Below are 14,778 nucleotides of genomic sequence, written 5' to 3' on the forward strand. Positions count from 1 at the left end.
TTATGAACAGATCTTGTACATTTATACAGTTAAACCTCTTTATAAGAGACATGCACCAGGCAGCAATTCTTGTCTTTTATATGAGATGTCTCTTATAACCATGGTACCACGTATGTATTTTCCTAACAACCCGTGTTTTACTGTAGGCACACTGGTGTCTTTTATACCCATTTGTCTCTTACATCAGTGTCTCTTATAAAGGGGTTCAGCTATAATAAGTTAGCAGTGCTAATTACAAATAGACAATTCAAACAAACTAGAAATGGTGTCAATGCTGCTGTGTAATGGATGCTTACTTGGCGGCCCAGGCGAAGGGCATGCGGAAGTGGTCGAGCCGCTGGCAGCAAAGCCGGAACATCTTCTGGGCCTTGGTTCCCTGCCGGCCATCGCTACCATGCCGCAGGTAAGGCTCCGAAGCCTGTGCTATGCTTCCTTGCAGAACCTTCTCCACCCTCACCACCAGGAACAGTTCGGAGTCCGGACGCTGAACCATGAAGATTGCCTGCGCAGCACCCCAGCCACATGAAACCCAAGGCACAGTTTGCCTATACGAGTTATTTCTATCACATGAAGTTGTTAACGTCTGCTTTTAATGAGAGGCACATCAACATTTTTCTTTTTGCATTTCATCCTTGTTAAAATGTGGCACATACAACCCAAAGTCTAAAAAAGAGCTTGGCAGCAACCATGGACATTGGCAAGATTTTGTCTTATAAGGTAGAAAAACCAATGTTGCCTTGAGGCTAGGAGGAGAGGGTAATGCTAATGTGCCTTGGGGAACAAGTTCCTCTATTGCACCCCCCTGATGAAACTCACGGCAACAACTTGCCCTATCTCCTCAGTTCACTGTTTGTTAGATACTAGTAAGGCAATACAAGTGAATAAGTGTGAAGACAATTAACATGTATGCGACCTGCATAACTACAAATCAGCTTCCTGTATTTCGTTATCACTATGCTCTATTTTTTTTATGCACTTGTTCAGCTAAATGCTATGCTGCCAACTAACTTGTCAGCACCTACTAAGCACATCACTGCGTCAAAATTGAAAGCGCAATGTGCAAATGGTAAACTACAGAAAAAAAAATACGAGAGAACAGAAAGAACACCAACTTTCACCTAGGTTCATTCCACGAAAACACCCACACTTAAATGGCAGAAAAACACCTGCAAAGCCCGGCAAATAATTTAAAATCAAATGCATGTACCGCATGTGAGAAAGCACTACCAAAGGTTGGAGTGGCAGAGACCATTGCAAACAGTGTCATCGGCAATGATAAATTAAAAGTTTAAATTCGCCTCTGGGCAGGGTGCTGGCGCTATTACCTGCTGTGGAAATGCAAGCCATTCCTCTCCCAGCTCACTCATTCCAGGCAGCAATGTGTCGCTGAGTTTGGTGCCAGCGGAGCCGTTGGGAGCCGAGCCGCTGGTGCTTTTCCTTCGCGTTGTCTTTGGCAGCATGTTGCGCATGTATGAGTTGTTGCAGTCGAAGCGGAAATCTTCAGTCACCTTGCGCATGTGGCGTACATCGTACACGGCCATGGTGGTAAAGTAGGGCTCAACCTGCAGAGAGAGATGTACCAATTCTCGAAACAGCAGAAGCGCCAAAGGCAAGTCGAACCGCGGCTGCGTCAGCGAGGAATGCGCATAGAAAGTTGCATCGAGCTTCATGCAGCAGAAAGTGCAACAAGACAACAATAACACTTTTTATCAACGTAAGACCTTGCCCCATGAACATCTGACACCAACCCACAACTCATGAAAACAGCATGCTCCACAGCTTGCGTGGCACTGACGTCAAGTGAAGCCTGGGAGAAAACCTTCACAAGAACTAGCCTTGGATGCCCAGCTTCAGATAGTGAAATGTGCTGACGAGGTGGACACCACGCACAGCTTGACAGCAATCTCTCCTTACTACTACTACTACTACTACTACTACTACTACTACTACTACTACTACTACTACTACTACTACTACTACTACTACTACTACTACTAATAATAATAATAATAATAATAATAATAATAATAATAATAATAGTAGCAACAATAATATTAATATCTAGGGTTTATGTTTCAGAACCAAGATATGATTACAAGGAACACCACGTGGAGGGCTCTGGAAATTGCGACCATCTTGTGTTCTTTAATGTGCACTGACATCACACAGTACATGGGCCTCAAGCATTTTGCATTTATCGAAATGCAACTGCCATGGCTGGGACCAAACCTTTGACTTTCGGGTCAGTAGCTGAGCACCCACTGCGGCGGAATGTCATCTCCTTTCAAGAAGCTGACAGCTTTCTGAATAAAGGTTTTTACTAGTACTACCGTCATCAAGCACCAGTGATGTACCTGGCAGAGGGATCCATTCTGGCAGTCCAGAGGCGCCTGCAGGTTGAACTTGACCTCTTCGCACTTCACAAACATGCGCGTGTTGAATTCTTCTTTGAAAGGCTCCACACGTCGCTCGTAGTTCGAGATGTGCATGCAGCTGCTTGACCTCTGTACGTGCAAGGATTTCACAACGCGAGATATAAATGTTAATCAAAATCTTGAAAAGTGCGTTATTCATACAAAACATTGGCTAGCAACCTGTTTTAGTTGCATAGGTAACAAGGGGGCTTGGCAACTTGTCCTGATTGGCACAGAAAGGTACCGTAAATTCCCAACAAGTGCCCCCCCCTTATGGTGAAGGATAATCCAACAAGATCTGGAGAGGTGGGGCCCCTTGTTTGGCCACATATTAAAACTAGAGATGGCTGTGGGAAAACTGCTAAGCATTCAGAACGAGCGACCATGTTTCCAAAGAAATGCTTTATTGAATAAGCTAGTAATAACTGTAGTTCATTGCCCTCATCAAATAATAAATACAGTACTTGAAACGGTGAAAATAGTAACAGCAGGGAGGCGAGTGCGCTTGCTTGATCTTTGGGGCATATTTCAAATCTCTTGAAAGTGGGAGGAGGGGTGCTTGCTCGGGATTTCACGGTATGTGGGATCAAAGCTACACATTTGGCCTTCTACAACTTCAGCACAGTAATGATCGCGTGTGTAATTTAAATTTTACAAAGGCCCTAAAAATTGAGGTTGCTCAATAAAAAGAACAAGCTGCTATCGAAACAGATACACATAATTAGGGCCAACAAAAGTTCAAAGTAATTATGGCACCAGGACTTCTAATAAATGAAAAAGATGTGTGAATGTGTGTCTGTCAGGCACATCCTCAACATAATTGAATTTTTTCGACATAAAGAAGAACAAAGCTGTGTCCCCCATAATGAAGTACAACTGACGACTGCAGGCACTGCCAACTTCCTTTACAAGGAGGCCCAAGTGACCTAATAAAATGAATGGCTCTTAAATCTCATGCAGAGTCTTTGCCACAAGTTATAACTAAAATAAAAACAGGGTGCTGCAAGACTTCCTTTTAGGTTTTTCATTTTTTGAGAACAATGCTTTAGAGTTTACTGCTGTGGCTCAGTTTACAAAGACTAAGAAAAGTCTATTGATGAAATTTTTTTTGCCCATCATCCAAATATGAAAGCAACCACTTAAAAAGAAGCTCCAGCATGCAGTAGTACCATCTTAAGCAATTCACACTTGTCGATATTCCACCACGTAAGCAGTACTTCTAAAGGAAGCTAGCAGTATGTGCCAACAAAATGCCACAAAGAACATAATGGTGTCAGTGAATAATGTAAAGTAACAAAGCGCTGGACTTGAAGAAACCACTTACCTGTAGGTCTGGATAAATAGAGAACAGGTTTTGCCTATTCTGTTTGCGTGCTTGGGATATGGAGTAGTCAGTCTCCTTGGCATACTGAAAAAAAAAAATTTAATGCAGACCATTTTAGCTGCAAGGATACACAATACCTAAGCATACTACAGTAGAACCCTGCTGATACGTTTTTCACGGGACCGTAAAAAACAAAACGTGGGAGCCGGGAAATGCAAAAGCCGAGAAACGCGAAAAATTGAGAAATAAGAGTAGTGGTGAACTGCACATAGTTTTATTTTAATTCTTTTGCTTGAAAAAATCATGCAGCGTTGCCTAGCGCATCTTCTCACGCCCGACAAGCACAAGGCGTTTTTCAAGCACCTGTAGTGCCATGCGGCTCTCGCCATCGTCACTGGTGCGCACATATCTTCGCAATAAATACAGTGCCGCTACGGCCGATGAGGACGTTGGCTCCGGTATCCGCTCCACCTCCTCCTCAACTTCCTCGTCACTGGCACACGGATCGGCGCACTCAGCCACAATGTCGTCAACGGATAACATCGCGGAGGTGACAACGGCGTCGTCAACAGAAGCGTAGTCACTGTACGCGATCCCACTGGCACCAACAGTCTCCATGGCGTTGGAAGTGTAAAGGCACTATGCCGCATGCTCGTATAACCAGCGCAACGACCGACACGAAACAAAGGCAATGCGAGAAGACCGCAGCAAGCACGGGTAGCACGGGCACACATGGGCGATGGTGATGGCGATCGGGCTATACTCTTTGAATCGGGCCGCCTGCGCGACCCGGTGGCGATAAGTTTAAGCCAGCGTGACATCCTAAGAAAACAAAAATAGGTCTCGGAGACCTTACTTTTACAGATGCCAAAACCGATTTTAGGGCCCCAACGCGTCATAGACACAATATTTCTTAGAGTGCAAATACGGATCTCAAAGGTCGTGCTTTTGCTGGCATGAACCGAAAAAACGTCATAAGTGTTGCCCCCGGCACTTTGGGCGGCCAATCCCATCGTCAAGCCGCCAAGCCAAGCTACATGAAAGATAACATGGCCGCTCGTACCGGCGCGTCATGGCACTTCGCAACGTATGATGCGGGAACAATCCCACAGTTGCGACGCAGCAGCGGGGTTCCCAATTCTATGGGAGCTGTGCCGGGACCGGCCGAAAACGACGTAACAGCCAGGAAAACGCAGCACACGGGAACGCAACAGCGGGGTTCTACTGTATTCACAAAATCTAACGTTGGCACATGGGTATAGAATACATTCGGTTTGAACAATACATGACAACATTGCTTTCAGTGAGATCTATAAGGCTGATGAAAATCAATTTGTGAATTCAAAATCATTAAACTGATCAGTTTTTATAATGTTTGACATAACTGCACTAACCCACAGCAAACAGTAGGACATAAGAATATTCTTCAATACCTTCACCAAGTCTGGATTCTTGCTGTGCTCCAAGCTTTTCAATGTTCCATAGCCGTAGGGTGATGATGGCGACGTTACCACACTTTCTGCAAAGGTTTCATACAATATACTTAAGTTCTCCTCGAAACCTTGAAATGTAGGATGCTGTTTTAATTTATTCTTTCATTGTGTTCTCTTAGATTAAGCTTTGCACAACATGGCCAGACTTAGGCACATTACATTACTAAAGTGTATAAAGAAGAACCATGCATGTTTTCAAATTTCTTCAATGCTTGATAACTAAACAAGTAGTGTGCGTAAATTGGAGCGAGTTTTATGCAGTCAAAAATGGGCACATTTTTTTTACCTCATCACAATTCCCCAAATTAACTTTTCAGTTGACTAAATTAATGTCGTTATTTGGGGATGAAACATTTCACAGAATTTATCGGCGAGTTCTTGCGAGATGAACGTCAACAGCACTCGCACATACTCTAGTGAACTCCCGACCATGTATTTATTCCCGATTTCTAGCTTCAGTGTATCTTTTGTCACGACCATGACAACCAACAAGAGAAAGAAAATAAAGCACAATATATGTATAGAAATTTAAATGCTGCACTTTTAACAAAGACAAAACTTTTAACAAAGACAAAATCTGCTAAGCCTTTCATATTTGATGTCAGCTACTGAGTCAGCTATAATCTCAATGCCTCCTGTTGCAAAGCATTCGTCGTCATAACTGCGCGAGAACCCACCGCAGCATAACAAGTGGCACACAGCAAGCATGTGGTGAAATGATGCTAGGCAAGTGTGATTTGACTATCTGTACATCCCTTTTATTGTCTCACATACAGTTGAACCATGCACTAAGCATGAATTCATGTCTTCTATATTAGACAGCTCTTATAAGCCAGGTTCCATGTATGCATTTTCTTATCAATGCCTATTGCAATGTAAAACAAAGGCTAGAAAAGGGAAGATTTCAAAGTAGGCACACTGGTGTCTTAGTACGATATCCAAATTTATGTTATATCAGTGTCTCTTATAAAGGGATTCAACTGCGTTAGCATCGTCCTTTCCTGAAGCGCTCGGCGTCTTGTTGACAAAATATACGCGCTCACTATATTGCATATGCAACTTAAATTCATGACAAAGAAAGAATCGTGTATTTTGTTTCTTTAGAGCTTGCCGGTGGAATGGTTATTGAGACCAGGCAAGAATAAAGAGGTAATAAAATAAGCCAAACAAATAAATCTGCATTCCATTACAAAATAATCAGTGGACCATCGCCAAAGTAAAGAACATCTTAGTATAGGCAGTGCCTGCCATTTATATAGCCGCAGCAGATTTCTACGTGAGCTGTCTCCTCGAGAAAGCTTTTTATGCACAAATACAACACGGCACAAAGGAAGTAGACCTTCGGGTGATGAGACGACAGCGGCCGCAGCCTTCCTGTTGGACTCCTGGGCGTTGCGGTAGTTGGTAGTGATGGCCACCAGCATGGCCATCCAGCCATCCATCTCAACCTCGCTCTCGGCCGCCAGCACGCACGACTTGTGGCCGTCTTGCATGCGCAGCTCGAAGCTTAACTTGCTTCGTTTGGAATTCTGCACAGTGCGCATTCATTTAGTCTCGTATGAAAACCCCAGCAGATCTGCTATGTGAGACTGCTATGAAAAACTGATATGACTAACTTATGCAAGGAGGAAGAAGAAAGAAAAATTGAAAGCCGCCTGAAGCTAGGAGGAAAGCCACACAGATTTTTCAGAAAGGAGGCTTCTTAGTAGCCAAAAAATTCACTCTGGTCCGGGGACTGATTTCGAGACCAATGTCTTTCTGAGACGGTTGCTTTACCGAATGAGCTAACCAACAAGCTAGTGATTTGCAGCACAAAGGCAAATTAATCGACAACTTGAAGAGCAGACACAGACTTCTGCAAATCAATTCTGCGGAATCTTGCACTGTGATAGAAGGAATTGCCGACTCCTCAACCAGGATAAATTTTTTGCCTACTAAGAAACTTTCTCACACAAGTTTCTTCATGGCCTCATGCTACAAACTGGTAGTTTTCAACCCTGCAACCACTTTGCTGGATTTAGCAGAGCCAATTAATTAGGTATGCATTAGCAGACCTAAGAAAGTAGCTATCATGTTAATTGTAGCTATGTAATGTTTGAGTACAATGCAAAAAAACCTATTGGCACTAATCAACCCAGAGTCTCTCGATTGGGTGAAATAACAGCGTTGTGCTACAAAGGTGCCTTTATCAGTGCCTTGATGTTCGGCGAGTTGAATGCAGTAACCAAAAATGCAGGCCTCGAATGACCGAGTTTTTTTTTTCTAATATTAAATATAAAAGAGCAACTTCACTGCCATATAGTAGAGATGAGATTTGACTGCCATGCCGCACTTTACTAGGGCCCACAAGTACTATTGATGATTCATACCGGTTCTCACAGAATAAAAGAAAGTATAATAAAGAAAACGCCAGGCCTATGAAGAACACACAGCAAAAACTGAGAGAGCGACCTTTCAGGGCCTTTTTAAACACTTTGGTAACCGATACAAAGCACGCTTGCAGGGTACTCACTACACCATAAATATTCATAATTTTTGTGCAGTGGGGAGGGATGCATTATGCTATCCTTCGTCATGCTTCTGAGAAGCATGGAACCTGCTACACACTCGCAAGGATTTTTGTGCAATTTTTTCGATGCTGTGGCTGACGACGATGAATTATGCCTGGTGCTATTGTAATGCGTTGTACCATTTGAAGACCCACTCGTTATGCAATTCACATTGTGTGACACCTGGCTGTTCCTTAGCTGTTCTAAAGCGCTTTATTACACACATTAATGTGATTCCTTTCCCGACATGAAGCCTGCCTATGGTCAATTTGCAACGGAGTTCCAAGCACCTGATTTGCTCAGTCGTAGATGGACTACTAGATTATAGGGCTGGCACCCAGGGACCCGGGTTCGAATCCTACTGCGTCCTTGCTGCTTTTCATTTACTTAGCTTTTTTTTCTCCCTTTGCGCAGTAGTTGTTACAGACACCGGCGGCGGCAGCGGTGGACAACTACTGTACACGCGACCCTTGTTGTGATACAATATCATAACAGCTTTCACTGTAAAATCTAACAGCCACTTTGACAGTAGTAAACCATGCATGTTTTGTTCTCGACAAGATCGATGCTAAAGTGAATGGAATTAACAGAGTAGGCAACTAAGTAAACAACGAAGTCTTCAATCTTCAAACATTGCACGTGATGCCAAGGAACTCGACTACAGACCAGTCATGGGCAAACTGAGAGACTTTTTGGTAAGGTTTGGGATAAGTTGCGAGAGCTAATGAAGAAAAATGAGTTGCTAATGATCATGGCTGCAAGCTATGACAGCAATATCACTTCACCAGCCTATTTCTCAATGCTACATGTGTGAACACGTCACCCAGCAACGAACGAAAGTGAGCGGAAGCTTCTCCACGGCTTCATTTTTCAAAAATCTTTTGTTCGCAACACTGTCTTATTGCGTTCGTGTACGTTGGCATAACTTCAACTCAAATGCTCGCATAAAAGCCAGTATGATCATAGCGGCATGATGCATTACATAGAGCGATCACGCATACAAGTTATTATACTCAATATTCTGAAAGTCACGTATCAATCCATGAGCCCTATACACACAAATGAATGTTCAACAATGTGAAGCAGAAGCTTTGCAACAAATCATATTGAGAAAGGTACAATGAGCTGCCCAATTATAGCTAATGAAGACTATACAATGCACTCAAGCTACAAGTACTTAATGTGACCATAAATTCGCGTGGGGAAGAAATGGCCGAGAAGCTTTCAATTTCTTTTACATTCAGCCCAATCGCACAACACGGAGCATTGTATATTTTTTTCTGTGGAAGAAACAATCCGACTTTCACAAAGAGGTCGAGTCTGCAAAGAGGACACGAACATGTATTTCTGTTGTCCACTTACCCTGACTACCTTGCTACAGAAGTCCATGCAGATAGTGCCTTTCGACTCTGTCTTTTTGTCGTCCTTGTAGAATTCTATCGAGTGGCTGCCATCCACTCCTCGCGTTAACGTCATGTATCTCCTCTTGAACGACTGTACAAACAAGTAGCACAGAACATACAATCAATGTTGTGTAATAATAGCGGTACCGGGTCAGAAAGAAACAAACTAGAGAGCAGAAAGGAGGTGTCTAGAAAAGGATAAGAGATTAAAGGAGGCGTCTAGAAAAGGATAAGAGATAACATTCAACCAATAATCTAGTTTTTGAACTATGCCATATTCAAGCACTAGGGATATACATTACAGACAATGAGCCAAATTTATATTATGAGGGTCTACACACCATAAACTATTTGATCATGAGGCCCACTGTAGTGATAGACTTTTGATTAATTTAAACCAAATGGCGCTTGTTATTATGTACCGAAGTTTACGTGCATGCATATTTCTGTCTTTCAACACAATCTAACTTCCGTACGTCCAGCTGACACCAAACTCACAGCCTTCGGCACAGTACTAGCACAACACTGTAGCTAGGCTACAACATGATTACGAAAAATTATTTTGTCTATCATACAGTACTAACTTACATTATATGACTGGGTGGTTAGACTTCGAAATGGAAACTTGAACAAGTTAGTTTACTTTTACCAATACAGTTGGACTGTTTTATAAGAGGCATTGGTGCGGGAGACGATTAGGTGATGTGAGAGACGATGCACAAGAATTGCTCTCTGGTACATGTCTTTTATAAAGACATTCAACTGTATACCGATGGTTTTTTTAAAATTATGTCTTGAAAACATCATTCATGAGGAAATAGCCGAGGGCTACCCATAACATGAAGCATTTTTCAAATACAACGAGAGCAGTATTCAAGAACACAGAATAATCTTTTGTAGACAACTGTTGACTGCCAGCAATTCAAATCGATTTCGAGACTTCACTTGCACAACCAGACTAGAGTAATAAAGCTAGAGAAGACAGAGCAGAGGCCATCCATAGTGAATAAACTGTCAAAATGATGCACAGCTATAGGGATATGTATTTTTGTCTGTACTGCCTTTTTATTAAATTCTGTTAGGATATCCATCCTGCTTTCCTGCTAGAAATCGAAAGCTCTCTTCCTGCCCCTGCACATCATCAGATAAAATGTTTGTTTACTGCATCCTGTATCCAATTTTGTTAATTAAGAAACGTTATGAGTGCTTCACATATGTGATGCATACGAAAGCATGCAATTTATACATATCAGGGCACTCTGTCGTGGCAGTGCACATATTCAATTTCATTTATTCGGTACTTCTCGTACCGTGTACACGTACATACAGTCTTGAAGACTATATATCAATGCACATCAAACATGTTGCTATCCATGAGATTCAACGACATGGCCCACCTTTGTTGCCAAGCTAATAAAGCTGTCCGTGCCCGATTCTGGCCCTTTGAGTATGTAGCCTTCCTTGATGACCTCGGAGTCGCCCTTGAGATTGCTCTCCTAAAATAAATCAACATTCAAGCATCATTGCGGCATTGACCCAGCAGAAAATGAAGCCACAACAAATACCTCTGCTCATACCTAGTGAGTTGTGGTGGTACGTTTGATGCAATTTTTTTCGTTCCTCCGATGTGTGTGATGTATTTCTGATGTAATTTTTGAGCCACCATTACAGTGATCGCCAATCGATCAGAATTTCAAAAAAAAGTCGATTAAAAGCACTATTCTACGCTTAGAAAAGCACTGCCAACAAATATACGGACAGTGCAGCTGTGCAAGTGATTTGATGCACTCTGAACTTTTCCTGCTTCCAAGTTAACAACCACTACCAAATATCTATCTAAAAATAAAAAAAATATTTCTGCGACTGCATATATTCAGCTAGCCACTTAAACTTCATATATTCATATATAAGCCATTCATATATAAGTCAAGATGCCAGCACGCCATAAGGTGGTTGACTTAAGAAACACAAGTTCCAACATTACAAAGAGATTTAACATTGAAACGAAAAAAAAAAATACTATTTCCAGGGCTTTTATGCACAAAAACCATGAATATGAGGACACAACTGTGAACTCATTTTTACCAGTTGGTCTTGAATGTGCAGCTGAGTCTAAGTATGCGAGGAACAGTGTGTTTTGCTCCCACAAAAATGCAGCCACCATAGGCATGAATTGCACCCATATATAGTTGAGCTTAAGAAGAATTTGTTGGGGGAGAGTCGGTACAACATATTTTGTAAACTTAAACTGTGCTAGAGACGAGACACAAGAACTAAAGGGAGATATGGAGCAAAAAAAAAAACTGTGTTCTTCCTGTCTCCTTCTATTCTTGTGTCTCGTCCTTAACGCAGTTTAACTTTACAAAACGCTGTAGCTGAGCTTCGCAGTGAAACATTTTAGTGGTCATTGGCCCCGAGAAGTTGGTGTAGCGTTGTCTGGGGGGAGGCTTACATGACGTCAAGGCACAGACTCTTGGAATCTTGGTGTGGCCCGCGTATACATAACACGCGCTCGCTTCGAATGACGTTGCGCTGCCAGCATTCCTTTTTTGCTTGTCTCACGCTTAAAATAATTAACGGAAGCAGCATCGATAAAGTTCCTGGTAAAACAAAAAAAAAACTAAACATTTTTTTTTCCAGTAGAATTGCCAATGGTACCTGCGCTCCAGCACACACGCTTTAATGAAGTCTGTTATGGTGTAGCGCTGCTTACTCTGAAGATGAGTTCGATTCTCAGCCATGGTAGCCGCACTTCGACAAGGGTGAACAGCAAGACAATGCATGTGCAGCAGGTTAAAAAATGCGAGGTGACCCCAATTACACTGCAGCGTGTCTCGCAGTCATGCACTGCTGAAATGTATACGACAGCGCACTTGCATTTCAGGTTGCGTTGTTCACGGGCGATTCCTTAAAAAAAATGTGATTGTTTCGCCTCCACAATTCGTATCTGTATCGGACGCGTCGAAGTAGCTGCTGGCAGCTTTTTTTTTTTTTTTTCATAAGGGCGCGTGCTTAAGTTAGTACCAAATGCCCCAAAATATCCCGAATGCGTTCGCCCAAGAACACCGCCGCAGCTGTAGCGGTAGATTTTCTTGGGTGCAGTAGCTCATATTTCATCACGTTATTTAGCTTCATGTTTTGAAGAATAATTACGGCGCTCCATTTTACTTGAAAAACAAGTTGAGGTTAGTTGCAGAAACTGCTACTGATTTCAGATAGTGTCTACATGCAACATCCTAGCAACTGTGGTGTCACGCTTCTAAGTTTAGATAGTCACGGCACCTGATGAATAAATTTTTCCCACGGTTGATTGCCCCACAACAGCATCAATTGGTATATGAACATGACGTGCGAGACCAATCATTGCTTCACTGAGGCAAGGGGCATTTCATTATCACGTGGGCCACGAAGCGGTGTGTGCCGTCAAAACAGTTCATTTTGACCTTCCGGCCATTGTTTTGCAAACGATTGCTATCAGCAGTGTTCCTACGTGAACATTACCATTTATGACATGATGGCAGATCGAGTCATCTGTTCGCGTAAATCAGGGTATACGACAACTTATTTTTTTTGTCATTATTATAAGTGATTGCGTATGAAAGACAGATCCATCTAAAGCCTCCTGCATCCCAAAGCAAAGTTCTGTCTAACGAGCTACATTATTTGCAGAGGCAGACATAACTTGCATGGTAAATTGCAATGCTGTGAGAAAACTGAAAATCTCCTTATTTATAACATTTGTAATATTTTGACACAAATCTTTAATCATGTAGTTCATGCCAAGTAGTAATGAAGGCAGGCCCATTTAGCATGAATTTTTTTTAGCATTGATTTCTTCGAGTACAAGCATGGTGAAGACAACTAATGTCTCGCTGTCCTGCACCTTTATTTTCAAAGTGGATCCATACTTTCTGCAGCTTAGTTAACTTCTAACAGCAATAAATACCTTTACTTTGTACTTTTAGTAATCTACTATTTGAAATTGAGAAGAAATCGCCACCGTATCACTGAAGAGCAGGTACACAGCGGGCTCGGAAAGAAGCGAGAGTCTGCATGCGTCAGCGGCGGAGCAGGCGGGTCCGTGCCGTGACGTCCCTTCGCCGCGACTGCAGCGACGCCAGTGTTCGTTCTCGGGGCTAATAGTGAGCTAATGTTCGAGATGACAAAGGTGCTAAAGCCAGTGTATAAAGTATACCAACTTGCTAGGCCAGTGTGAAAAACAAAAACTAAATGAAAAGGTTCAGAGAACACTACACAAGTTCGAAATATTGCATAAATGAACAAGTTCAAATTCGAACATTACTTTCAGTATTACGTCACAGTGGAGCGCTATCCAACATAAAAAAGGTAGTAGAACTGACGCACCGAGTCCTTAACCTCGGTCTCTGTGTCAACCTCGTACACCTGGTCCTGCAGGTCTGTAGGGCGTGGTATTCGACTGGAAAATATTGAAAGAACACCAAACAGGACATCACAGCAATGTAGCACACCATACAGCCATGGAACTCTACATGAAAACGAGCTGCCACAGCAATTCTTCTTCGTCATATAGCCCATCATATAAATTTATATCACACATTGTCTCATGATGCTGTATAAACATGATGCACAGTCTCTAAAGAGAAAAAAAAAATATCTGCCTCCTTCTTTTCCTACTTAGTGCTAGAGAAACACAAGAAAAGAAAATTTGCTGTACTTCACAGTGTATCATTGTTACAAAAATGCTTCATCTTGCACACACAGCCTCATAGAGACACATCCATTGCATCTGATTTCAGCAAAAAATACATTTTATATTTAGTATTCGTTACGTCCAATGACAATGCCTGTCGTTTTTTCAATCATCTCCTTCCCTCACAGCTGTTTGGTTCTGGTTCTAATTACCTATGTTGACTACCCACAAGTACAACTTTCCACGTCATCATAATGTAGCACTATGGCAAGCACTCTTACACAAAAAGTTGAGTGCAGCGCGACAATTCACTTGTGAAGTGTTTCCTGCTTTTTTCCACGAACTTGACTGCCATGTAACAATGCCTACTCTAGTACACCACAATAATAAAGCTACTGCAACAACTTGTCCCATCTCGGGCTCTCCTTACTTCAGCCAACTTACTGTGATAAGAAGTGTGAAATTATTTCGACCAACCTAAGTAGCTCTTTGTACGTTCCAGAATAGACACTCGACTTGTACACGACCTTGTGCCAGTCAGCAGTGTATGTCTTGATGCACTGGCGAACAAACAATGGCAGGCAGTGCAGGCGCACATTGGCAGGTATGGTTGGCACTGTGGTACGGATGGCACGGGGAATGACGGCTTGCTGGAAAACAAAAAAAAAAAGAGACGACACATGCATAAATAAATGAAAGCATCCATGCTGCTTTCTCCCCGCAACCACGACCAGTGAAAAACCTACAAGGATTCAGCTTACAACACATTGCAACCCAAGTGTATTAATAAAAATTGTTAGGGCCTAACATCTCAAAACAGCAATATGATTACGAGTGACGCTGTAATGCAGGGCTCTAAAAATTTCGACCACCTGGGGCTTTTTGACATGCACCTAGATCGAAGTACTATCAGCATCAAATGA

General features: G+C 42.3%; 1 protein-coding gene across 7 annotated transcripts in view; it reads right to left on the reverse strand.

Annotated features, from left to right (window-relative positions):
- Nucleotides 1–14,778, reverse strand: part of Ziz (dedicator of cytokinesis protein Ziz) — a 244,578-nt gene that overhangs the window by 120,011 nt on the left and 109,789 nt on the right. For all 7 annotated transcript variants that reach the window (XM_037429548.2, XM_075887464.1, XM_037429549.2 and 4 more), the window contains exons 3-12: nt 14,333–14,505; nt 13,549–13,621; nt 10,581–10,679; nt 9,143–9,274; nt 6,571–6,760; nt 5,172–5,257; nt 3,739–3,822; nt 2,355–2,504; nt 1,326–1,562; nt 297–502 (exon numbers count right to left, since the gene is read on the reverse strand). In XM_037429548.2, coding sequence (XP_037285445.2) covers nt 297–502; nt 1,326–1,562; nt 2,355–2,504; nt 3,739–3,822; nt 5,172–5,257; nt 6,571–6,760; nt 9,143–9,274; nt 10,581–10,679; nt 13,549–13,621; nt 14,333–14,505 — 1,430 coding nt within the window. The remainder of the gene's footprint in view (nt 1–296; nt 503–1,325; nt 1,563–2,354; nt 2,505–3,738; nt 3,823–5,171; nt 5,258–6,570; nt 6,761–9,142; nt 9,275–10,580; nt 10,680–13,548; nt 13,622–14,332; nt 14,506–14,778) is intronic.

This window comes from Rhipicephalus microplus, chromosome 1, assembly GCF_043290135.1.
Source record: "Rhipicephalus microplus isolate Deutch F79 chromosome 1, USDA_Rmic, whole genome shotgun sequence".
NCBI lineage: Eukaryota > Metazoa > Arthropoda > Arachnida > Ixodida > Ixodidae > Rhipicephalus > Rhipicephalus microplus.